The sequence below is a fragment of the Thunnus albacares genome, chromosome 10 (assembly GCF_914725855.1).
Source record: "Thunnus albacares chromosome 10, fThuAlb1.1, whole genome shotgun sequence".
NCBI classification, from domain to species: Eukaryota; Metazoa; Chordata; class Actinopteri; order Scombriformes; family Scombridae; genus Thunnus; species Thunnus albacares.
The window spans coordinates 22,018,035-22,043,790 of NC_058115.1; the positions used below are offsets into that span (position 1 = coordinate 22,018,035).

The following is a 25,756-nucleotide window of genomic DNA, read 5'->3' on the forward strand; positions in this document are numbered from 1 at the left end:
ATTTACGGTTTTTAAACCCCCACAGTCACAAAGGCATATGGATCTAAGCATATGCCTCCACTCCCGCCCCAGTGAATTTCATCAGTAAGTTGAATCTAACTGAATAAAGCAGCTAAATCAGATGTCCAGCCGAGCTTTATGAGTGCAGTGCTTGCTGCCTTTAATCACTTTCACTCAGACATTTATTAACTGTTTGACACAATAGCTCTAGCCTTTGTTGCGGAAAAAATATGAATTTAAAACTGCCGGAACATCAGAAATCATCTGAGCATAACTGATCAAAGCTGCAATGAAAAGGAATGTGCGGATTTGCTTATATCTAACATTATTTCCACGTTTACTATTTTCCACAAAATAAAAATAGTATTTACTTTGTAGACAGCTTGTCTTCTTCTTCATAAATATGGGCCATGCCAATTTCTAGTGCCAGTTGTGCTGATATCTGCTCCTCTAATTATCACTGAAATACTATTACAGCATCAAACTGATGTTTTTGCATGTTTTTTCCCCAATATATTTATTTATTAGGAAGACTAGTTGGCCATTTTGGAGTCGTGTCCTCACTGTGAGGTTGCCAGGTAACCAGCGGAGACTCAAGCAAGTCTTAACCCCCCGAAAACCTCAACTTAGTTTTTTCTACAGATTAAACAAATGAGATATAACATGTTGATTAGTGAGATTCAGAGGTGGTGAAAGGCAGATTTTTCTTTTACCTCTGTATGCTAAACTAACTGTCTCCTGGATCCAGGTTAATATTTAATGGACAGATATGACAGTGGTATGGACTTTGTCTTTTAACCCTCGCCAAGAAGGGAAGCAAATAAGCCCCCAAAATGTTGAACCATTTCTTTAATGTTATACTGAAATGAATATAAACTGTGAGCTACCTAGAGGACAGGAAAGGGCATCTGAAAACAAACACAAAAAAGGGGGGGGCGGTTGTTAACAGTAATGTGCAGAGCTTAATTTGTAACAAATGAGCTAAAACATGCAAAACACTGGTGCAATCTGTTCTGTCACCATTGCGTTATTCAGGAGATATTGACAGAGACAGGAGCTATAGGAATGATTTATCCCAGTTTAGGGCTGTTTTGTATCACTCAATGCTAATGAAGTGTTGGTTGGTTGGAAGTTGTGGGAGAGGGGGGGGGGCAGGCATCAGTGTTGCAACAGGGAATAAAGACCAATCTAGCACACATAAGCATATGTGTTGTTTGCGATGCTATATTTGAGTGTGAGGCTGTTACTTATCTCATCGGGGTGTGATGGTGACTAGGTGAGGGAGTGCAGCAAATTCCTTGTGGATCCAGGCTGTGAACCCTGAGCTCTCAGCTTAGGAGCAGTCTGGGAGTTACAGAGAGAGCCAAACCACATGGGGGGAGCGTAGAAATAGAAGTACCTCAGTGTGAATACTTGTTTACCTCAGTGTCAACATTTTTGACTCAGCTCATTAACCTGTGCACTTGAGTGGAGCAACACTCTCTGTCTCACTCTTTCTGGCTTTCACAATTAATAACAATAACTAAGAGTAAGCATAAACACATTAAACTCAAGCTAATGAACAGACGAAACGACAGGGTGACGGGGAGGCTATCACACCTCAAAGGCAGCGAATCGATACGCAGTTCACAGATACACCCTGTAGCACTTTCCTCAAATCTAATCATGGATCCATTTAAACTATGTTAGTTGGGAGTCTACTTGCTGTTAAAATGGGTTTTCAGTTTCTATTATTTTGAGAGCATTGGTTGAAAATGAACCAAGTGCAGCGGCAAAGTAACAACCATACGTCTTGCATCTCTGAAAGATGGAAAAGAAGAGGAGTCTCCTCATTCATCCCAGCCCTCCCCTCTCTTTCCATTACCCATGCAGCCAGCATCCTCTCTAAATTGTTTTGCGTGACCTTTGCTACAGTAGCTCTAATTATTACCATCACACAGGCCCTGTAAGGCACACAGCTAATTATACTGGATTTATCTGAAGGGACATTGGTGCCATTCTTCATAGGCATGTCTTGGCTACCGTCAGTGCGGGTGATCTAAACCCAGAATAAGGTTAATTTGGGTAATACAGTAATAGTAATTAGAGTCACAATAATTACAAGCATAGCTGTAATAACAATGAAGACCAGGCTATTAGTAATCGGGATCCATATTAACTTGCTACATGTATGCACCTTATGTAATTGAGAAGAACAGCATTGCCAAAAAAAAGTGAGGGTGAGAAGTGCGGTGCAATATGCATAATGACATTATTACACAGGCAGATTGTTGCTGTTTCCTTTCCATTGCTCTGAATTGATGTTTGACACTGGTAGTTGAAAGATATATTTTCAAAGGCATTGTGGGATTACCTGTTAATGTAGGTACCAGGACCTCTAGTCATTGCATCTCATAAAGAGTTGTTACTAGAGGAAGCAATATTTTTCAAAGCTCCAACATGAATGAAGAGGGGCAGTTGGAGCCGTCTTTTGGCTGGCGGGCAACTCATGTAATGAGCCTAAGAGGGTTCCAATTATTCCACTTGCGATCAAAAAGGAGAAGGAGATTACTTCTCTTGCCTCTTTTTTCTTTGACATTTTACACAGTAACATCTTTTGATAGGGGCTGGGGGAGAGAAGGAAAAAACGATTGCTAGTGAGCGCCTGATTGTCTTGAACAGGCTCCAGTAGTACAGTCCTCTCTGTCGAGCAGAGACAAAGCAATGCTTTTGCAGCTCACACTTTTATGTTTTTTGGGTGGTTTGGATGTGTTTGTAATAAAACTACTTTTTCCAGTGCATGGTACATTAGCTTTCTCTCAGTCTCTGTCACCTGCACAAGACAAAAAGGAAGCTTTCATATGACCACAGGCTGTGGCTACATCAGACCTGATGGCTGATCACTGCCATATTTTTCCACAGAGCTATTGTAAATTGTGAGGACGCATGTTGGGTACTCACTCACTCACTGCAGTTGTTTTCCTCTTCTGCCTAACAATGTAAGTCGTGTTCCACAGAATACAAAAGGGAGTTGAATTATTCGATTGTGTACAGATTTTTTTTCTCTCCTTTTCATCTATTAAATTCCCAGATTACAAGTAAAAGCACATTAGATGCCTGGGGGTAACTAAAAGGATTTCTCCACTATAGGATATCAAACTATATCAGCCTAGGAGAAATAAATGATGAAAAAAACAAGACAAATAATATTATGTACCACTGCACCGAGACAAAGAGAACTCCTCCAATCTGCATCAGCCGAGATAAACATCCACCCCTAAGATATGTTCTTGGTAGATAACAGCTTAGTACACACACACATACACACAAACACACACACAAGTGTGCAGAGCTGTTGTTTATGGTGGCAGAACAAAAGGATTCAAGGTCTTCATTTGAAGAAATCAAGCTGTGGAAAGGTGGATGCAGAGTCGAAGATGTATTTTGATTGGATAGATTTGACTTTGTAATAGACATAACTATGGGGAAACAAGATATGTGCTCGATTGTGTGTATGTTTGTGTGTATGTGTGCCTGCGGTCTGGGAATACAGTGCCTTGCCTTCCCCTGTGGATCCACTGCAGGGGTAGGAGGCAGAGATCCACCGTCTGTTGCTGTTTTCCGTGACCCCGTATATCCCCCCACAGTGAAAAACGATGTTTGCCCCCAAAGACGGCCCTAATACAAATTAAATTAAATGAAGTCAGTGCGGCTAATCCCTGTGTGTTTCAGCTGCTGAACACCCCCCCCTCACGAATGAGTGGGTCAAGCCCGCTGCATCTGGCCCCCTCTTCACTAGTCCTGCTCTCAAGCTGCTAGGCTCCCAGTCCCCGACGGAGACGACAGCAGGCCCCGCTCCGACTTTTCTGCCCCACTGCGATTGCATGTGTGTGTTTGTGTATGAACACGTGTGTTTCACTGTAAATTTATGCTGCGCTGTTCCCTCTCCGACTCCCCGGGAATGCACAGTGTTTATTCCCCTTTGCTTGTTTTGCATTTGTGACTGTGTGTCTGCATGTGTGCATTTCTTCAAGAGAGATGTATCATTGTTTGTGACTGGCTTACACATTTCACACATTTCTTGCTGTTGTTGAAGGTTCGATTTTTTTTTTCTAAATTTCCAGTTGAACATGAGATATAAAAGATTCACATGTTCATATACAGTATGTCAGATAATGTACTAAACAGTAGTGTAACAGAAGGATCGGACCACATAGCGCTGGATGTTGATTTGTTCTTCCTGTGCCCCGATGGCAGCCTGTCACAGTCCTGTTAACAAGCTGGATTTACAGATGCAGTGGTGATGTGCAAGCAGCTAATACTCTCCTGTCAATCCCAGTGCTGACAGCTGCCTAGAAAGACCATCCCAAATATTAGCACCAGATGTGCTTCACATTGAAGCACCAGCAAACAGGATCAAAAAGCAAACTAGACTTCCATAGCTGGATCACTGATAGGCGTAGCCTTGTTGTGACGTGAGCTAAAGATCTCGTCTGCCCATCTGTTTAATAAAAAGCCCCTTTCTATGATACGTACTTTGGCATCAAGCCCGATCGTCCAAGCCTGATTTGAGCACCAGCTCTGATTTGTGAGACAAAGTGCATCAACTGAGTTTTAGCAGCTGGTGCACACAGATATTGTGTTTAGGGGGTTGTGGGTTTGGAGGGCGGGCAGGTTTTGATGAGCTTGAGTCTGGAGTACATGTTTGTATGTGTGTGTGTGTGTGTGTGTGTGGTGACAGTATGCTCATTTGTGTGTGTGTGTGTGTGCGTTGCGGATCTGAGCACCTGCACACATGCCCTTTGAAAAGCTCCATCACCCCTCCATCCAGCCAACACACAGTGTAAACATGGTTTGTTTGAGCGAGTGGCCTGGGGTAGTTGGATTAATGAGCGCTGATGAAGTTCCACTTGTATCCTGGGTGCTGCCTCCCTATTTGCTGGAGTGGCTGTGATGTGGTAGTGTGTCTGGAGGCGGTGACTCATTCCCTTTACCCAGTGTCAGATTAAGGAATGTCAATAAACAGACCCACTCAATCCATCTCCGAGTGACTGCATCCGCTCACAGAGCCTCCCAGTCTGTAATGAGCTGCTGCAAATCTCCATCCAACTAAAATGTCTGGAAAGATGCCTTGTCACAGTGAGCGAGAGAAAAAGAGAGAGGGAGGGAGGAAGAGAGAGAGACAGAGAGACTACAGCAGCACCGATGTGACTGGCAGCCACCTTTAAGCTGCTAAGAGAAAATTTATGAAGCCGCGCTCTACCATGTTGTAGACTGCAAGTTGATCAGTTTTCATCACAGATGCACAGATTTCTAATTTCTGTCGTCCTCATGTGCATTGAGTTAATTAAAAATTAATTTGATTTGAGTCACTTTTGAATTGCTGAATTCAAAAGTTATGCTGTTTATTCAGTCACCGCTCTCATGTAAGCATTTATGGGGAATGTGTTTACATAATCTGCAGTGCTTCTGAATGTTTATTTTTAAGGCCCAGCCCAGGGGAGGTGGGAGAAACCTTTGGGAATTCCTTGTGCACTAAATTAGTGTGCCTCCCTTCTCCCTCTACATTGGCTAATATAGGGCACAACTGAGAAGAGAAAATGCTATCTAGTAATTCTCTCAGAAAAAAAAAAATTGACTGCTAAAAACATACGTTTGTAATGCTTGTCCCCAGATAGCCCGGAAACCACAAAATCTACCTAGATTAGATGTTTCCCCTGAATGTCTCCGGAGTCTGTTCAGAAAATCACCACCTACCTCACTCATGTGGTGCCATACACACATTAACGGATTTCTGGATGAGAGGAGTGTGAAAACTTTTTGGTCTGACATCCAAATTAAAGAAAATCCCTCAAGACTTGCCCAAAGGGGAAGTTCCTGCTTTTTGAGTTTGATTAGGCTCCACAGGCTTTAAGAAAAGTAAGCGGATTTCTTTTAGGAAACAGCGTAGATAGTCAAGTCTTTTTCCGCCCTCCCCCCTTTTTACTATGTAAAACCATAAATCTTAATCTCATAGAGATACTCAGGTTTTCTTTCTGACTTGAAGAGAGAATAAGTCTGAAAGCACATGCAGACATAAGCACTGAACAGGTGTTAAATGAAACCTTATCCAGCCTTATGTGTTTGGTGACGCGGTAGACCCCTATTCATTGACACAGTCTGAGTGGACACTATAACTCCATCTGAAAGGCTTAAAAGCACCAGCTATGTCTCTTAAGACAAAGACAAAACAAAAACACCGACCCAGGAAGCCACATGGCCACCAAAGTTTTCAAACATGTTGGGTCAGAGCAGTGATTCCCTGGTAAGACAACAGCTCTGACTTAAGCCTCTTAAGCGTCAGTTGACTACACTGGAATGCAGACGTCTGCAAAGGGCCTATTATTTAAAATCTTTTCATCATGCTGAAAGGGAGGGAAATAGCTTTGACGTTGAGAAGCTCATGAATAATGAATGTTGTTTCTATCAATGTATGTATAATTAATCACATCTCTACTAAGTGGACTTCTGTGGAGCCTGTAGGCCTGAGTGACATGGAGACTGGTCTGGACTATTGTCTCTGTTTCAGAATAAAAAGACATCCGCACAATCTGCAGTTTCCTATGTGGGGGTGATACACAGGTGGAACAAGGCAATAGCCCAAGCACTTTGGCCTTTTTCCTGACTTTATGAGGGTAAGGGGTGATTGTTTTGGTCCGAATGGGCAAATATTTGCTCGATTTCACACGGGAAGGCAAGAAAAATGAAAAGGAAACACAAGCAGGAAGTGGTGTTGTGTTTACGTATCTGTTTCATTGTGTTTGAGAGAGGCTGTTATTTAGTTTGCTTGAACAATACTTGACACGTAAAACATATGGTCAAGGAAACAAGTGACCTAACAATAGCAGTTTACTTCTTTTTTTTTTTCTTTCTGTCCTGCACAAAACACGAGAGCACATCCAGTCACAAAGACAGCAGAAGTGTACAAATTACAGTGAAGCAAGGAAGCTTTTTAAAACATTCTCTCCCCGGAATCATTCACTTTCGTGACGTGATTGATCGGGTTTGGGTTGAATTGATGGAGGATGAAGTAAAATGATGCAGAGAATGTGGCAGGTTATTTGTCACATGTGTACCCCTCTGTCACAATTGATTGTGTATAATTTGAGTTTGCAGGGGAGCCAGTTGATATTAAATGGTAACAACTCTCTGTATTCATCACGGCAGGCCCCCTTTAGCAGGCAGAAATAGAAAATGTAATCTCATCCACAACCATAGCTGTGCCTCAGGCACTCTTTCACCCTTTTTACCACTGATCCTCCCTTAGGGGCCCTGCCCTCTCTAAAGGAAGAGGGAAATCTATAATCTAGCAGATGGCAGAGGATCTATGGAAAATTCTATAATCGGGAAGACAGTGGTGATGATGGTCGTTGGGGTAGAGGGCAGAGGGGTGGTGGTGGTGGAGGGTTATGGCAGCAGAGTGGAAGATGGTCTCTTCCCTTGTGCAAGGTAAAGAAATACAGTGTAAACTCCGAACAAGTGCGTTGGTGGTCTGTGTCTTTGTCATGGGCGTCACACAAACTGAACGTTAGCTGCTTAGAGGTGCCGCTGGGTGCCGACCCAGAGGCGAGGCGAGGTGGTTGGCTGCCAGCACATCCCTGCAAGTCAGGGAATGTCAAAGCACTGTTTTCTGAGAAAAGCAGAGAGTCTGTGTTTGCAAAAATGTAAATGTGCAAGGGGCTCAAAGTGAAGCATTTCTTTTCATAGTCACAGTGTATAGGATGAAAAAGTCTCCTGCAGCCCCGTCTTACCCACACACACACACACACACACATACAGTCCTCTGCGTCACTGCAAAATTACATGAGGGGAATACATTCATCTGTAAACAGGCAGTTTTAGACACTGACCATCCTTCAGCCGCTGGAGTTTTTACTCCAATTTCCTCCTCTCTCTTCCCTTTTTCCCCATCACTACTCTTATAGCTTCGTCACAACCAAATCTCACTGGATTTTATTCCTTAATTGCTGTTGGCTTGCCCTGTAAACCCCCCGGATCTCTTTCTCCCCATCCCTTCCTTTAGCAATGGGATATCAATAACAAGGAACATTATGTGTAACATTTCCTTCCGGGACCAAGGAGAGTCCATGGGCAAGCTGCAGCAACAATAAACAACAATAAACAAAGACTGAGACTCAGGCTGCTCAAACACAGAATGAAGCAGCAAAATTTGATGTGACAATTTTAATTGATTCTGTCTAGTCTTTTGTTCTGTATGTTTAAAGTGTGCATTTTAGTGAAGCAGTACAACCATTTTATGTCCAAAACAAGCGTGACTGGATGTTTTTTGTCAGCTAAATTGACGACATTAAAGAGTTGCATCCATGACAGACATGAAACACTCACTTCTCTAATTGATAATTGATTCCTCTTTTAGATGCTCGGTTTTTTGAGACACAACCTGCCCCACCCTGATTAAATATCTTCTATTTTAAAGCAATTTCACTCATTTTAAATAGATGCACTTTATTTAAAAAATGTAGCTTTTCTTTAAAAGATTGATCACATGCATCTGTGTTTAAGCAAAGTTTAATCTTGTCATTTGATCAATGGCAATCTTTAAATATGTTAACATTTTTTTCAGACAAAAATACAGCCTGGTAAAGGACTTTTTTTTATCAACATCACAGTATTCTGATTTCCTGTCAGTCCTATTTTTAAGCTGTAATTTGTCATTTGACAACGGGAACAACAGATCTCATTACCTATCAATTTAATTGTTGAACAGATTGATGATGACGCTATTTTATGCATCCTTTTTTTTCAAAATAGCATCTTATTTATGCATGTTGCTGCATCTACCCATATTTCCTTTTCTTGCTTCCCTGCTTAAATGTTGTACTTTGCTGTATCAGCCTCGAGAATACATACAGTGGGGCAGCTGTGTGACATTTTTTCTCTCTCTTTTTCTCTCCTATCTGTGTGACATCTGCTGAACTTGTCGGGTGTTTACTGGTGTAACAACTGGTGTCTCCACTCCCCCACCCCTCCTCTTCTCTGTGGTGCTCCCCATGCCCCCACACAATGAATACACTTGCATCCAGACTACAGAACCAATTGTCACGCTGGGAGGAAGGCAAATCAAATCTTACAGCAGCAACTAGGCGAGGAGATTGCTTTTCCTCTCAGTGGCAGAGGAGCGAGCCCATCGTCCCTGTGCCTCAGGTTTTACTGGAGAGAAAGAAGCAAAGGGTGAAAAGGGGAAAGCTACTGGGCTGCAGCTGGACCGCAAGACTCAGGTCAAGTCTTACCCATTTCCTCCCATCTTCACCCTCTCTTTCCACTTCCCTCCCCACTCATCCTGACACTACCTATCAGTCACTCTGCAACACCAGGGACTACATTCCTCCCTCCAGTCCTCCAGATGAAACGGAACAATAATTATGGGGATAGAGTGGCTCTGGCCGCCAAACTGGGGCCGCTCAGATCACAACAACACATTGTCCAACCTGATTAAGTAGCCATTTGTGGCGTCCTCGCTGTAGTTAAGCAGTCCTCATCCTCTTGCTTGAAACTTGACCTCCCAGCAAGATATATTGACATGTCCTACAATTTGAGGTTGGTCAGAAAAGTGGAGACATTACATTTCTTTACAGGAAACCAGGGCTAATGCATCCGATTCTTCCTCAGAATACGCACTCTTGAGTGACTCATCAGTGCCCAAGGTTATACCTTCTATTGATGGTTGTTTGTTTATTTCCATTGGCAATTTGATAAATAGGGGAAATGTGGTCATCTCCTCCGTATCATTTGATTTATAAGTAACCACTGTTGAAGATGGAGTGGGATAGATGGTGAAGTAAAAACACTGCATGGTTGAATACTATGAAGGGTCTCCTTTGCTTCTGCCTACTACACACTTAAGGGGCTCTATGTAAAAACCTTGAGAGAATTGCATTATGGAAAGTACAGTTCCATTTCAGGACTGGAACAGCTTGAGAGCTGGGGCACGCTGCCTTCCTCTCCAGGCCATGCTCACACAGAACCTGCCATCCAAACCAATTATAGGCTGCAGCAAGAGTGACATTCACAAGAAATTTTCTATCTTGTCTTTTAAATGAAGTTTTCCCCTTGTTACTCATGCCTTGCATTTTCATTAGTCTCTCACTGGATGCGCAGCTACTGTAGAAGATGAGGCAGTTTAATTTGTGTTCACTGGGACCAAAGTGGAGCACAGGTAGAACACAAAACATATGCATATGCAGCAGATGTTTATAATAGTATAGAAACATTATTGATCTGTAATTCTGTAAAGGTTAAGATATTAACCTTTGATAAAACACCGCATTCTAGAATGTGGCATAATTTATAAATTCATTAAATGATATGTTAATATTTAATTTATGATTAATCTGAGTTGCATTGCCTGTGCCGTTACCTTTGATACTGTATTTAATGGAGTCAAGCTGAACAGGAACAAAAGGAGTCAGGGGTGACACAAGAGAACAAACATGGTGTGCTCCAAATTAAGGGCTAATAATAAAATGTTAATTAAATTCCTTTTCATGAATTATCTCCTCTATAGTAATGAGTTAAAGTTTAATTAGGGGTAAATGGTAAAAAGGAGACAGAATGATGCTAACCTTCAGCGCAAACACATTGCATCATAATTTAGCAAACCCCAATCAGAGGCCTGGCCTTGCATTGTTGCTTATCGTTATATAATTTTCCTGCAAAAATAATTAGGATTAAAAGAGGTGAGATGGCAAACAACAGTTTATCTCCTGAAGATTGAAGGAAGACCTATGCCCTTTTGAGAATACTGGAAGATAACTACATTTCTGAGACACACTCAAGTTCTTTAAAGTTTACAGAAACAAAAGATACAAGAACAGCGACAGCATCAGTCAGATGATGCTGCACAGTGTATATGCAATGCAAGGGCATGCATTTGGTAGCATTAATGAGTTATTACATTTTTGATAGCCTGCAAACAGTTAATGGGAGCTATTTGTTGGAGGTAAACTCCACACATTGGCTGTCTGATCTGCCAGCAGCACTTTTATTTATTCATGTATTTATTTCAAAAAAAAGATCCAAGAAGACTGGAACTAATATTTGACATTTCCTCTCTGTCCTCACTGCTCAGATTCCTCAGCATTATGGTTTCACTTCCATGCAGACATTGAAGGAGTTCAAAATGTTCAACTCCATTAACATCTAATAAGGAGAGTGTGCGCACAGTCACACACTATGTTTTAATCCAAATCTGTTTGGTCACCATGTATGACAGCTGTGCAGGGCTGCTGCTACCTCAACAGCAGGGCTGTGTCAAATGTGTAGCTCACTTAATAATCAGCAACTGTGCTCCAGCGCCTGCATTAACCTTTCTTATCATACGGGTGACTTTTTTTCAACAGGGCTTTGATATTGGTATTGTAGACTTCCCTCGGAAGTCAGCCATTGACTCACAGCTTTTATCAAGATACAGTATCTGCGTACTGGAATTTTAAGTGAGGGCTCTGCTTTCTCTCTGCAGAAAACACCTGCATCTTATCAAACTTTGTCGAAAGGGTCGTATCCTGGCTTTTCGCAGGACTGGGAAAGTCCTTTGAGAGGCTTTGATACCCTTTGGCCCGCTGACAACTTACCTAGTGTGAGTAGATGCTTGGCAGATGCAGGAGGGGCTACCTGCTCAGTGTACATTGACTCCTCTGTCCATGTGCTCTTACTCGTCAGACATTCTCCTTGCTAAATAAATGTTGAAAAAAATGAATGTAGGATGCCTTTGAACTGTGTTCTCTAATGTGGGTCAGAGATCTATCGTATGCATATTCTGAAAGTCTTTTCATCTGCAATTGCGGAGTTAAGATTCCCCTGGTACACTCTTAATTTCATCTACTTCTCTTGCAGTTATTTATTTAATATTTCTACATTAATGTCTTCTCAAACATGGTAAAAGTGAAGAGTTCAGAGAAGAAAAAAGGGAAACTTTTCTTCTCCCTCTGTCTGCATGATAGTCCGTCCTCCCTAATGACTCCATTTTAAAGACGGTGGGCTGACTGGCAGTGGAGGGAGGGTGCAAAGGATCGAGAGCGGGAGGGTGAAGAAGAGAAGAGAGGCTGCGCTCACTGCAGCACTCTCCTCAGCTCTCAACTCCCAGTCAGCCTCTCTGTGTGTGTGCTTTGAAAGAGAATAGGATTCAGCCCTTTGAAAGCTGAGGCTGCTCACCGGGGCCTTTGTGTAAAATAACATTTCTACTGAAAGCCAATTACTGCTAACATTATTTTGGTTGCTTCAGTTATTAAAAGTACCTCTCTCTGTTGCCCCCCCATCATCCCTCAACCACAACCCCCACCCCACCCATTCACCCTCCAACCCCCACCTCCCTTCCCCCCTGCATCGCTCTGTTACAGACGGAGAATTATTCCATTGACTCCAGTTATGTGAACAGCAGAGCCCACCTCATTAAAAGGTATGTCTTGATTAGAAATTGTTACCAGCGCCTTGTTACCATTGTTATCTGTAATTGTTTTATCTAATGAGAGCACAGCTACCTTTGCAGCAGTTTGCATGTATTCTTGCATGCTAGTGTAATTGCGATGGGAGGATAGAATTTAGGGGATAAAAAGCATTACTCCAAAATGCATTTAGTAGACACTTGTTGAAATGAGCCGCAAAATCATACTTTCAGATAATTAGATTAAACAGAGCAACAGAATCTGCAAGTAATTATTTTCATATTTACAGGTAATCTTATTACTCATCTGTAATTCAATTCATTAGGAACACATGTGGCTCGAATTGCATCAGGTTATGGTTTAAAACAACTATACAATGATTAAATTATATCTCCAACTGTTTTTCTTAAACTGTTTTTCAAGACAAATGTTTCATGAGATGTCAATAATTGTGTTCGTTATTTTAGTGTGGCCAAAGAAGTGAAAAAAAATGTTTTCATTGTGTAGATGAAGGTTATTGGGTGTTTCAGTCCACCTGGATATTAGATAGGGTTGTGAGAATGCAGGGTTAAGGGGTGGGATGGGGGTCATATAATAATTCCCTCCAGCCATAGCGGTTTTTGGAACCAGGCTTACTTCGAAACTACAATCCTCCCTTTTTACCTGGAGCAGTGGAACATTCTGGGCTTTCTTTTGTTTGAGGCCATCCTGGCCTTTTGAAAACCCATTATGGCAATTTCCCCCCAAAAGATTCCCTGCATTAATGTAAACAAAGAGCATTCAAGTGTGGGCCTCTGCAGCACACTACAAAGAAATCCCCTCAGGAGCCAGTGAGCCTATGGTCTGGGACAGGTGCAATTACAGTGATAACATCAGAGAGCCAGCATTACCCTCCACTGCAGTCCTCTCTCCCAGGCTGGAGAATGTTAGGCCGGGGTTGGGAGAATGCAGCTACCTTGTACTGTCCTTCACTTCTTCTACCTTTCTTTTTGTTTGCACACTTTTCTTTACTCTCATCTCCTCTTAAGTGTATTCTTTCTCCTCTCTCTAACCTCTTTTCTCCCCTTACAAGAGCTCATTCATATATATTCCTCTCCTGCAAGAACACATGTTCATATATTCACCCCTATTTAGTCTTGTTTGTGAAGCGGAATTTGTTCCAGTGGGATGGAAATCAAATGAAGGGAAATCACGCTGTTACTGTGCAGCTGTTGATTGTGCCCCCCACCCCACCCTCTTTATTGACTGTGAGCCCCAGACAAGACAGATGCTCAGTTTGTATGCTTCCAGCATTTCCTACATCCATCTTCCTTCCAGGAATTCCTGATTACTGCAGTATTTGTTTGATTGTAGTGAGTGAGTGCCTCCTGTTTGTTCAATGCGATGTCCTTGAAGTCAGTGCATCCAAAAATGTCCCTGTCTGAAACACCCCATAGCTGCCGTGCTATCTGTAAAGTTGAAACATGTCTATATAAACCAAAAGGGCTTTCAATTTGCTATTTATTTCATGTTTACCGCAAGCATAGAGGCTGGAGTGAGACTTTGCTCCTTCCAAAAGTGTAGTGTTTAACTAAGATTTGGCTTAAAACAAATGACTATTCATTTGTCCTGAACACAGCAAAATGGACCACATAAAAAGGCAAAGAATACACTGGAAGGACATGAAAAGGGACAGAGAGAGAAAGACAGACAGCTCGTCACAAACCATCAGAGACAAGCAAAGAAGGAGAGCGTGTGAGAGAAGGTGATGTGACAGTTAATCAACATTTCCCTCTCCTCCCTCCTGGCCCCCATGTAGCACATCGACATTCAAAGACCTGGAGGGGAACAGTCTGAAGGACAGTGGCCACGAGGAGAGCGACCAGACCGACAGTGAACATGATGTCCAGAGAGGACACTATGTTGACACGGCTGTCAATGACGTGCTGAACATGACTGTCCCTCCCAATGTTTGCCAGCTGCCTGACCAAGGTAAGACAGTGTGTGCTTGTGTGTGTGTCCTGTGTTGTGTTTTGCCAGTTTCAAGATAAGACCAATGTGTATTTGAGTGTGTGCCTGAGTCTGTTAGAGCATCTTTTAAGGTGCATTATGCCCATTGCAGGCTTCAGATGTGCAAGTATGAATAACATAACAGTTTTTTTTTGTCTTTGATGTCCTGCTAGAGCAGCTAATGTGAGGGATCTGTGACAGCTAAGGCTACCCTTTGATACAGGCTTAGGCAACATTATTGACTGATAGTAGCTATGTCTGTTCTTGATGGCAGGCTGACTTAAGATGTGCTTGAATGGCAGCAATTAGGCTCAAAAAGGTAGAAGGTGGAAATCTACATATCTCCACGTGCCCTCATCCATTATTCAGTGGGATCATTTAGCAGGGAATTAATGTTGATGTTTCATTTCTGACTCACCGTTTAAAAAGACATCCACTTGGTTGGCAGAAGTCAGTGTAAGGGTCATGTTCATTCTTAACTACTGCCAGTCAGACTGAGGAGAGAGTGGGTCAGTACAAGGGAGAGAGAGAGAGAGAGAGAGAGAGAGAGAGAGAGAGCAGGATAAAGCTGTTTGGAGCAGACCTGAATGTTATATGCACCTGAGGGTATTTACAAAGCTCTGAGGAAACACTGCATGCACAGGTGCAACGGCTCAGTAGAGCACGAGCATCTCTGTGTGTGTGCGTGCGTGTGTGTGAAAATCACAAACATTTTAAGATGAGTCACATTAGCAATTTTTATTCTGAGTCAGGAGGAAACACTGGACATTTCACTTTGCAAGCACACTCTTGAGAACGGCACTTAACAATATCACTCGCAGTTTACATTTGCCCTGTGCTCCAGTTTGGGAACTTGTGCCAAATTTAGGTTTTTCTTCCCTCAGTTAACATCGACATTATTTTGGTCCCTTTTTACTAACGCTGCCCTAGTAAGGCTGTCTACTTTCTCACCACTCTACTTTTTTTCCTCCTCAGCTCATATAGGAAAGAAATTTTAATGAGTAAGAGATGAGGAAAATGAATCCTACTTTATAAAAATGCATGAAGGAATGATGTGTGTGATTTTTTTTTTTTTAATTATTTATCCACTTATTCTTATCAGTGGACTGTGAAGTGTGTGTGTGGTTGAAGAAGCAGTAATAGATGTGTGTGGGTCCTTACTTGTCTGTTCCTCGGAATATTTAGCTAACCTCACTTGGAGAAATTTTGTTGTAGATGTTGTTTGACTGGGGAATGATAACATGACAACATATACTTCATGTTATTAGAGAGTAAAGTCGTACAAATGGATCCGCCTCTATGGCCAGTAGCCCGTTGTAATAACGTGGCTGAGAAGGGTCAGGAAGTATGGTGACCATTAGAATCAACTTGTACTGGGTGTCCTCTTTGTGGCATCAGACGATAATGAACAATGAAAAGCGGATTTGCTGACTATTGGCTGCCAGCTGTAATTACCGCGCAACCCGCAAAAATTCCTGTACCGCTAAAAAATGCATGCTGACAGGTCGTCTAGTAGTGGGATCTCATTATTGGAGACAATTAGAAATGATGTACATGAAGAATATTACAAGTGGGAAGAGCTCTCTGAGGCAGTTCTTTTTTCATTAACACCACCAATGATTGTATCTGTTTCAGCAAAATGGATGCATGCCTCCTGAATGTGTAATGCAGCACCACAATGCTGGTAAACAGAACAAGAGGCTATTTCACAGTTTTGTCCGTTCTTTTGACCAGAACGAATAGATGATAACAAAGTATCTGTTTGGAATTACAATTAGGTGGTTTGTTATTGGCTTTTTAAAAAATTATTATTAATACTGTGGTCGTCTCCAGACCCACTTTTGGGCAACAATTTTCTTCACAAAATAAAATGGCTTCACTGAAATTTCTCCTCCCTTTGTTTAGAAAGTCAGTCAGCAGCAGTGGTCACACCAGAGAGTAATTATTAAATGAATTGACCAAAGATCCTTACACATGCAGAAATGTAATGGGATAGCAAATGAAATCGTCCCTCTATTACCATCTCAACAGTCTAATTACATAGTTAAAGGGCATGGTGGGCTGATAGAGATGGGCAGATTCAGCATGACACAGTTGAATCTGTCTCTCCCGTTGTATAAGAATTTTACATCGTCAATTTTTTTTTTTTTTTTTTTTTTTTTTGTGGCTCCTCTGGAGAACACTAGCTTCCTCATTTCCCTGCTTCATTTTCCTCTGTGCAAACTGACTTGAGCACAAAGGCAGAAATAGAACAGTTGAGGTTGATATAATATGAGAGCCACAGTGGTTACAGTCATGTGATGATGTGGTTTTACTTTGAGCTCATCTGTCTTAATTGACAAAAATGGACACTCTGCGCTTGTTATATTGAGTGAATGGAGGGAATTGTCAGAAAACGAATAGGCATGTTCGCTAAACACCCTGCTGCTCGGATGTCTTCTGGGAGTAACTCTGTTGTATGGTGTGCCTCTCCTGCCAGCTAAAGCAGAAAACAAGTTGAGAGACTGCAATTGCCAAAGGACAACAACACACGCAAGCCGAGGATAGAAGAGCCTTGTTTTTTGTGTGTTTTTATTGTTCTGTTTTCTTGTGTTGATAACTGCTGAGAACAAAAGGAAGCTGGAAGGAGGAAAGAGGAAGGGTTAAACTCTTGGGCTTTTACAGTGCAAATGTTTACCCTTCCCAGTGCCATGTAAAGGTGTTGTTTGCCCAGGAGACAAGCTGTTACCTTTACACAAAGACCCTGCGTCCCCATCATCTTGCAGGCTTTCATGTGGGAATTCATTTGTGTGACAAGATTCAGCTGCTAACTAACCCGGCTCTGTATTACAGTGGGCATTTTCTTCTTTCTGTTTCAATTTAGGAGTTTGATATTTGGCTTTTGTCCATGACTGTTTTATGCATTCATTAATCCTGCTCCAGCCACGACCAAGGTAACTTTCAGCGAAGTGCCTGTGAAAAGATTTTAGACTTAAATCTGAGCGAATGCCTCTGTTTTGGATCCCTGCCAAGAATCTAAAGAGGAGTGTGTGCTCTTTTTGAGAACCTGACCTGAAATATCCTCACCCACTGGATTAGATTAGAGAAGTATCTGAAGAACAAATTACATTAAATCTCTTAAAATCTATAAAGGAAGGGCTATCTTTAACATGTAATGGCTCCCTCATATCTGCCAATAGAATATGAATGGATGATATCGCTGTAACTATAAACTGAGAAGAAGAGCTATATAAAATGAATTCTTCTTTATCTTTATAGGCATGTCTGTGAAGTTAGGGGGATTTGGTGGAAATGTGCGACATGCTAGCTTTGCCTCTGTAGAACCATTAGTGTCAAGGGAGAAGGAAGGGAACAGACTCCGAGGGGGCTGGTGACAAAGGGAGCTAAATCTATTTTTTTCAACTTCCTTTGATTGTCATAGCTCACATTTAATTCCTCCCGGATATGGATGAGCCATGGTTTTTAAGGATTAAGATTCATGTATTGTTAAATCGCTCGAGTTATCTCCGCAGGAGGGGATGAGAGAGCATGATGTCTTTTTACAGTGTCCGATTTGTGGGTTTAGAGGTTCATGGTCTTGGTTTTGGAATTATTTTCAGGTCAATGTGTAAGTGTTCATCAAAAAAAAAGCCTTTCCTCTTGGCTTATTAGACTCAAAGGGATCCAAGACTGCTCAATTAGCTAGAGCAGGGAACAGGCCTCTTTTATTTCTGACATTCCTTGGCTTCCACCTCTGGAGAATATATCTCATCTATCTGTTAGCTCCCTATGGGTGTGTGCCTGAAGCTGGAGCCCAGGAATGGAAGCCCCCTCCGTGGGCCACAGACTTCTCCATATTCCCTTCTTCCATCAGCAGATCCGCAGGGTTTCACTGTTCCTAATTGATTTCAGCTCCCCCTCCCACCCACCTCTTCTCTCTCTTTCTCACTCTCTCCATATGTCTTGCTTGTTCTGTCTCTCCTCTCTGTTCCCATCTACTGACTGAAACATCTCCACCCCACATCTCCAACTCTCTAACTTTGTGCCAGTCAAGCAGTTCCCTTCCCCTGTTGAATTAAAGAAAGAGTAAAAGCACCTTACATGTTTCTGCTGCAAACTTGCCCTAAATTCAACACGGGAACATTTCTAGTTTGCAGTTCTCTGATCTACTAACGAAAATGCTGACAGGTGTCAGAATCAGGAAGGCAACAGGAACAGGGCTGTGCTGACAACACAAGAGGGGGAGAGCGAGTCTGTGTGTGAGGGAGACAGAGATGGAGAGATGAGCCGAGAGTCTAGTAAGCAGTCTTAGTGAGGGAAAATAAAAAGAGGAAACAATCTCTCTGACAGGTAGGAGTGATTCTTTTTTTTTCTTTCTCTCACTCATAGATAACTCTGTGAATGTGCCAGAGGATTTGACTGATTCTCAAACAACATTTGATTGAATTAAGCATCAAAACTCGTCTTGTGATTCGGGCTGGCAACAACACGTGTTGCGTTATGATATTTTATGATTAGATTAACATACAAACTCTATACTGGGACCATCCATTTTGATTTGGATTTGCCTAATCTAATGTGGAACCCGTGGAGGTAAAATGGCTGACAGTGACAAAGAGCTCAGTGCAATACAAGCATTAAGGAAGATAGAGTGCACACACTGCATGCTCAAACACACCAGAGAGTGCTTGCAAGCAGGTGTAGTGAAATCTCTAATGAACAACCAAGATACAGATTTTGCCTCCGAGATGTGAGGAAATTTAAGGAAATAAAATGTCATTTCAAGCTGTGTCCATCTGTGCCCATCTTTTTTATCGTGCTTACATTGCTGAATTAAATCGCGTGAGTCAGTGAGGTCTCTGGCTCGATCTTATTGAAATTACACCTAATATAATAAAACAGAGCTGACCAATATTGATTTTGCCCTTGCTAAAATAGATGAGACCACTATCACTTAAAGGGAAGATGTGATTTTTTTTTCACACTGTGTGAAGCAAGTCTGTACACTGATTTTTATGTGTGCTCTAATTTTTTTAAAATTGGCTGTGGTCTCTCGGTAGTATTTGTTTGCAGTACTCTCATAATAAAACAACAGATTCTTTAAAACTCGTGTGTGAGCCCGTCCCTTTAGATCTGTACTTAATTCCAAGAGGGAATAAGTTAGGAGATGTGAAGAAGGATTTAAACAAACTTGACATGTTTTGATTCTCTGTTAAGTTTTTACAAGCAGCTCCTCTAGCTGCTCTTTCTCAACCGCTTGCGCAGACACAAACAAAAACACAGGCAAAAGGGCTTCATCTTCAGCCAAGATGCAAAACGTATAGTAATGTTAATACTATAATGGCATCCCCTGAACCCTCATTCTGCCAAAGCTCTCCTGAATATACCCCGTGTATTTAATCAGCTCAAGAGGGGACTGCTTATCTCTCTGCACTTGTCATGGATAGCGTATTGAACATATCAGAGAGAGAAATGGGAATAGTTCATTATTTTCTAGGGCTCACTATGAGCCTGATGTATCTCATTGCAGGCCCTCCACTGACAGCTCATTTTCTAGACAATCCTGGCATTCAGTTCACAACGCGGCAGGGCAAGAGCGAGGGAGAGAGAGGCAGAGGGAGAGGGAGGAAACACAGAGAATGAGAGAAAATAGGGCTCCGGATCTCCATTGCTTATTCATGACGCTGTGGCATGCTAGGTGTGTTAATAATCTCCGCAGAAACCAAGTGAATCACAGTTGTTTGTTGAACACCTAGAAAAGCTGGGCCCCAATCGACAGCAGATGGGAAAACAGGGGGATCAGGATGATCCCAGACAGAGGGAGGGAGATTAAGAACAGGTAATGTGCTGAAGTTGATGGGGGCCGAGTATGTATTAAAGAGAGAGGAAAGGAGAGAGTACCTGAATTTTAAATCTGTCTGAGAGTGTGTATACTCTATATGGAATGTGTGTGTGTGTGTGTGTGTGTGTGCGCGCGTGTGCGTGTGTCTTTAAAGGTTAATCAGCGATGGGGGTGGGGGGTGGGGGTGGGGATACTATGGGCAGGGTGAAATAGAGTGAAATTCAAGAAGCAGAGCCATGGCATTCTCCAGGCTACCAGCCTATTGTGGCTCCAATTGATTCTAGTTGTTGTCTGAGGAACTGAGGCAGCAGCCATTTTTCCTAAACGCACCATTGTGTTTTTAATTCTTTGAGGCCACTGCGTGGGCACAACCCTTTCTCCACTGCAATATACAGCAAACAGTAATAAGACTGTGGGGTAAAACAGAGGGCTTCAGGCTGGAGGGACTGCAGCCTCATTTGTACTTGTATCACACACGTTTAATAGACCTGTGTTAGGAAAGTTACCCAGAAAAGGTAACATTACTAATTACTGATTAGTCTTAATAATGAGATTATTTTACTCGCTAATTAAGGAGGGACATGGTCACACTTAACAGTTACCCTCTAGAAGTCCCTGTTCTGTTCTGTCCACGGACCACAGGCACAAATTATTTCCTACACTACATCACCACCCCCCTGTGATACTTGCTGCCCACTTTCTCACAGATTTATCTTTGCCTAGCAGGGGTTGAGACATTTTGACCATCACTGTATCTATAATGGGACAAGGTTCTTGTGCCACCAGCTTGCTGCTGTGGACAGGCGATTCTAATCTCAACACAATTTACATTTGCAATGATAATCTTATCTTCATGTGATGTAAATTCAACATAATGAGAGGTTAACAAAGTAGCCTCTGCCATGGCGTTCTTTATTTACCTCCCACCCACAAACAGAGCAGAGCTTTCTGCACGCACCTGTATTGTGACATTGACAGAGACAATAAGCCTAACCAAATTATTTTTCCTTCAGAGATATGGCTACAGGTTTTAATTCAGTGAATTGTAGCCAGTAACTATAATACTGTATAATAAAAATGACACAGTTGTCTGTTGCGTTACTGTTCCTGGGAACAGTAATGTCTTGACACTAAAATGGTATCTCTCCTGACATTCTAATCCAAAGAGTTTTGTAGACTGAATGTAATTATTAACTTCACTCATTCTCTGTTCTCTTGATAACTGCAGATCATCTGAGAGGATGATTGTTGTGGCACTCCCGGGGGAATGCATCCCCAACTGATTAGCCATTGTTGTCCATCATGTCAGGCATGGAATTTATGTGCATAACAGTAAAGTTGACCACCTGCCCTCAGGAAAGAAAACAGCAAAATGTTGAACTCCAGACAAGATCCAGATCATCTGTTGATGACTTAAGTTCCTCTCAAGAGTCCGTAACACACCTTTACAATAAAATGATATACCACAGCCTTGTTACTGAAATGGTACGACTCTACTGATACCATGAGGAGTAAACAACCTGATGAGGACATACTATACACATAGACTAACTCAAAGGAGACTCAGTGTGTGGCTGGAAGTGGGCAGGATAGTCACAGAGTGACTGCCAAAGCAAAGCAAGGCTTGTATTACAGGGATCCCAGGATATCAGACACCAGGCGGCTTGTGCTCCCTCCAGGCAGGGCAGAGTCTGGCAGCTGGCCCGAAGCCCAGATAGCTATAATCAGCTCCATTACCTGTAGCACCGACTCCCATTTAGGAGCCCTCATAGTGGAACCATGGCTATACTGCGAGGATTCAGAACGCTGTGGAATTTATGAAAGGTACAAATAGCACGCAGTTGCACATGCTATAGTTACACCTGCTGCAGAAACATAGATTGTACACACAGGAGCACTTTCATAGCTGCACGCCACACTAGCGTATAGTGAATGGGGAGAGATTTTCTGGGCATTATGTGTCTTGGCACAAGGCATTTGTTTTATCTTCTCCCTCAGTGAAAGGAAAGATTAAGAATATACTCTGCTCTGTTTAAGGGGAAAATCAGCTGTCTTCTGACAAGTACATTGTAGCCCGCAGTTTTCTGTCCAGAATACAAAGAGACATTTATCACTGCAGCTGGGGTAAGGGAGGAAGAGAAAGAGGGGGGGGGGGGGTCTCCTGTGCTGCGGCAATGTGCATTTATTTTAACCCCTATTACTTCCTTTCTGTGGGAAAACACTATACCTCCATCCTCTTTAATCCATTTGAGATTTCCTACGTTCTATTTTTGTTTCATTTGACTGTCTTTGCCGATGCCTTTGTCATCTCCATCCTGGTTTTTATCTTGGTTCTCATCACCTTGTTTCGCATGACAACATTACAACTCAGATGGAGGATGTAGAAGGAATATGTTAAGTTATGTCGTCCTCCTCAGTTGTGGCAACAAAAGGTTACTACCTCAGGCATACTGCTATAATATTTCCATATTTTGCTCTTCTCATGTATATTCAGCAAGAATGATTTATTCTCTTAACATTTTATTGCAGTTGAAATGCAGATTTTTTTTTTCTCACAGAGACCTTGCATATACTGTAAAACACAGCATGACAGAACTTGTGCTTTGGATTTCTACTCAGCAGAACTTTAACAGAGGTTAAAGAGAAGTCATCCAAACCACGTCTATCATTACTATCTTTCATTCACCAATTAGTGTTAGTGTTACCCTCGCTGTCCCCTAGATGACCTTGCAGAGATGAGCTCACTATGTTGTAATTCAACATTTTGAGTAGGTCTCAATAGTGGGAGGCTGCTAGTGACCCAGATTATAAACTATTGATGAGAGAGTGAAGGCATAGTAACAGAGAAGAGGGACCCGCAGAGGTTTATGTGGACCCAGGGAGACCATCCCTGACCTTTTCTTGGCCACCAGTCTCTGGATTTTGTCTCTCAACACGTCTTTATTTTCAAGAGCCTCACAGACTTTTATGTAAACCTGTGAGCTCATTTTTCTCTCATTCAGTGAATTAGCATGCATGGCAAAACATATTGCTTCTGAGCATAACATGATTATCTTAGATTCAATTAAGTTATTGAATTGATCAGAATTGTCAGAATTGTAATCTGAGCACCACCTAGATCACCAGTCATTCTGAATCGCTGTGCCATACTCACTGTAGTCATATTTCTGTCTGTTCATGTGTGGAAAAGGTCAACGGCTGAACAGGAAGCAGAGTGGTGTTTCTACATTTGGCGTGGCTGGCGGTGGTGGATAATCAAATTAAAGTACATTCATCAACATTAAAAACATTATTCACAAAGGCCTGCTGTTTTTGTATTGCACTACTAATAAGATGTTTCCTTTAGGCTATCACAAATCTTTCTGGGCATTAACCTAATTATCATATCACATTAACATATTATGTAAAATCAAGTTAATGTGAACCATGTAAATACTACAGTAACTGTAGCATTAATCTGGTTATTTACAAAATTAGGTTTATAGCATATAAAAAAATACTTATGCTACATTCCAGGAGGCTCTGTTGTTGTTCCTTTCATGTACATTTGACTGAGAGACACAATTCACTCAATAGATGCATCTTGACAGCCAAATGTGACTTTTCAAACCCCGTCGTCCCCTACCTCCTTAAAGGCGAGGATAAAAGGTAATGGGAGAGGTCGGCTGTTAAGTTTTATGGCAGACAGGAAAGTCTCTGAATGGCTCTTTTTAATGATGTGCCTGTTCTCATGCAGTCCTCGTTAAAGATGAGGCCAGAATGCATGCGGAGGACAGGGAGGGAACTGTGGCCAGACTGCGCACTACCCCCAACATCTAGGATCTGCAGTGGGGGTCTCGGGCTCTTTTGTGTGTTCTCTAGCACATCATAGAAACCCTGTGTTCCTTCTGTATTCAGCTCACATTAGCATCAGAAAATAAATAAAGCAAGCAATCAGGCCGTGACCTCTTATATCCACAGTGCTTCCAATCCCCCCCCCCAACCTGCCCTCCTCCTCCTCTTCCTTCACTGCACTCTACATACAGTAGGTTTAACTAGCTTGGATTTGAAAATGAATGTCAAGATTGGTGTTTGGCTGTACCACGGGGCAGGTTGTTCCTCAGCTGTCTCCAGAGAAAAGGAATTCAAGAATCTAGAGGAGCGAGGGAATTGGATCTTTGACACCTGTCACTTCCACTCTGCTGCACCTTGCTCCCTTGCCACACATAAGGACTTTTCATGTCACAGCTCAGCATGTTATCATGAGTGGGCACAGGGCCTGAGAAATCCAATTACTACCACTGTGTCAGACCCCTGCCATCATCCTTATGTATGCTATAGTCATGTTCCTCAAATCAGAAAAGATGTGCCTATTAGTTCCTTCTCCTTTCCTTTCTCCATTTCAATCTGTGTGTCTTAGATACAAGCTGTAGCTCTTCTCATGGACTTGCTCACTGCTGACAATCCCCTATATAGTGTAGCACTGGCTGGTGGGTGGCTAATGCTACACACATTGGTTCTGACTGTCTGATATTAAGTGGTATCATGGTGCAGGCCTCACTGTGGTGAATAATGGAGAACCTGGGAGAGAATCAAAATGCCTTCCAGATGCCAAACAGAATGGCCTTTGTGACAGGGAAATATATAGTGTTAGAAAGGCCTCCATCTTACTTTTCCTCTGCCCAGTAGGTGTAAATCTAATGCATCTTCACACAGCATGGGCCTCGCTGTTTTTTCCTTGTTTCTTTTATTTGCTGCTCGTTCCTGAGTGACATTGCCAGTCTGGTTCAGTAGGAAACAAGGGGACTGTCTTTTCAAACCATGATCCGTGTCCCAGTTGGCCCACCCCCTCTTATTGTATATATCTCTGCATGCTGAGCTTAACCTGCCCCTCATACTTCATACCACCACAATCACCATGTTACAGTGTCCTACTTCCAGAGGTTGTTAAAATTGTCGGGGAAAGGGACAAGTGGAATTTCTTTTTCAAATGAAGAAAAAAAAAAAAACAGACGAAAGAGAGAAATGAGAGAAAGTAAGAACCATGCTGGTGCTTTTGCGACAAGATAAAATGGAATATAAAACGCATAGTCCTGCCTGACACAAAGTGAACATGACTGAATGAGAAGGCACATTATATTAATTATGTAAGGCCACTCTTTTGAGGCAAAGCTGAAGCTCAGAGAGGGAAAGGAAATCCTAAGATATTGGTATGTTGCCCCAGTGTGCCGTCTCCAGTTATTTGAACATAGACACATTGACAGACGTTGAAGTATTGTGTTTATTTCATACAGCTAATAGAAATATCACTTGAGAGAAGGAAAAAAATATTCAAAAAGGAAAAACTATGAGAAATGTCTCTTGATGGCAAGTATGTGAGGATAAAATGATTTCTTATTATTTATGGATTATGCATTATAGATTGTTCAAAACCATTAAATCACAAATTAATTTCCCCAAACATGATCATCTGTGTTTTCTGACTACAGGGAAGAATACATGGGTTGACAAATAGAAATCCTGGTGACAGTGAACCATATTTAATTGG

The 25,756-nt window shown here is 42.0% G+C and overlaps 1 protein-coding gene across 4 annotated transcripts in view; it reads left to right on the forward strand.

Annotated features, from left to right (window-relative positions):
• pcdh19 (protocadherin 19) overlaps positions 1-25,756 on the forward strand; it is a 54,235-nt gene that overhangs the window by 17,058 nt on the left and 11,421 nt on the right. For all 4 annotated transcript variants that reach the window (XM_044363987.1, XM_044363988.1, XM_044363985.1 and 1 more), the window contains exons 3-4: positions 12,375-12,433; positions 14,218-14,390. In XM_044363987.1, coding sequence (XP_044219922.1) covers positions 12,375-12,433; positions 14,218-14,390 — 232 coding nt within the window. The remainder of the gene's footprint in view (positions 1-12,374; positions 12,434-14,217; positions 14,391-25,756) is intronic.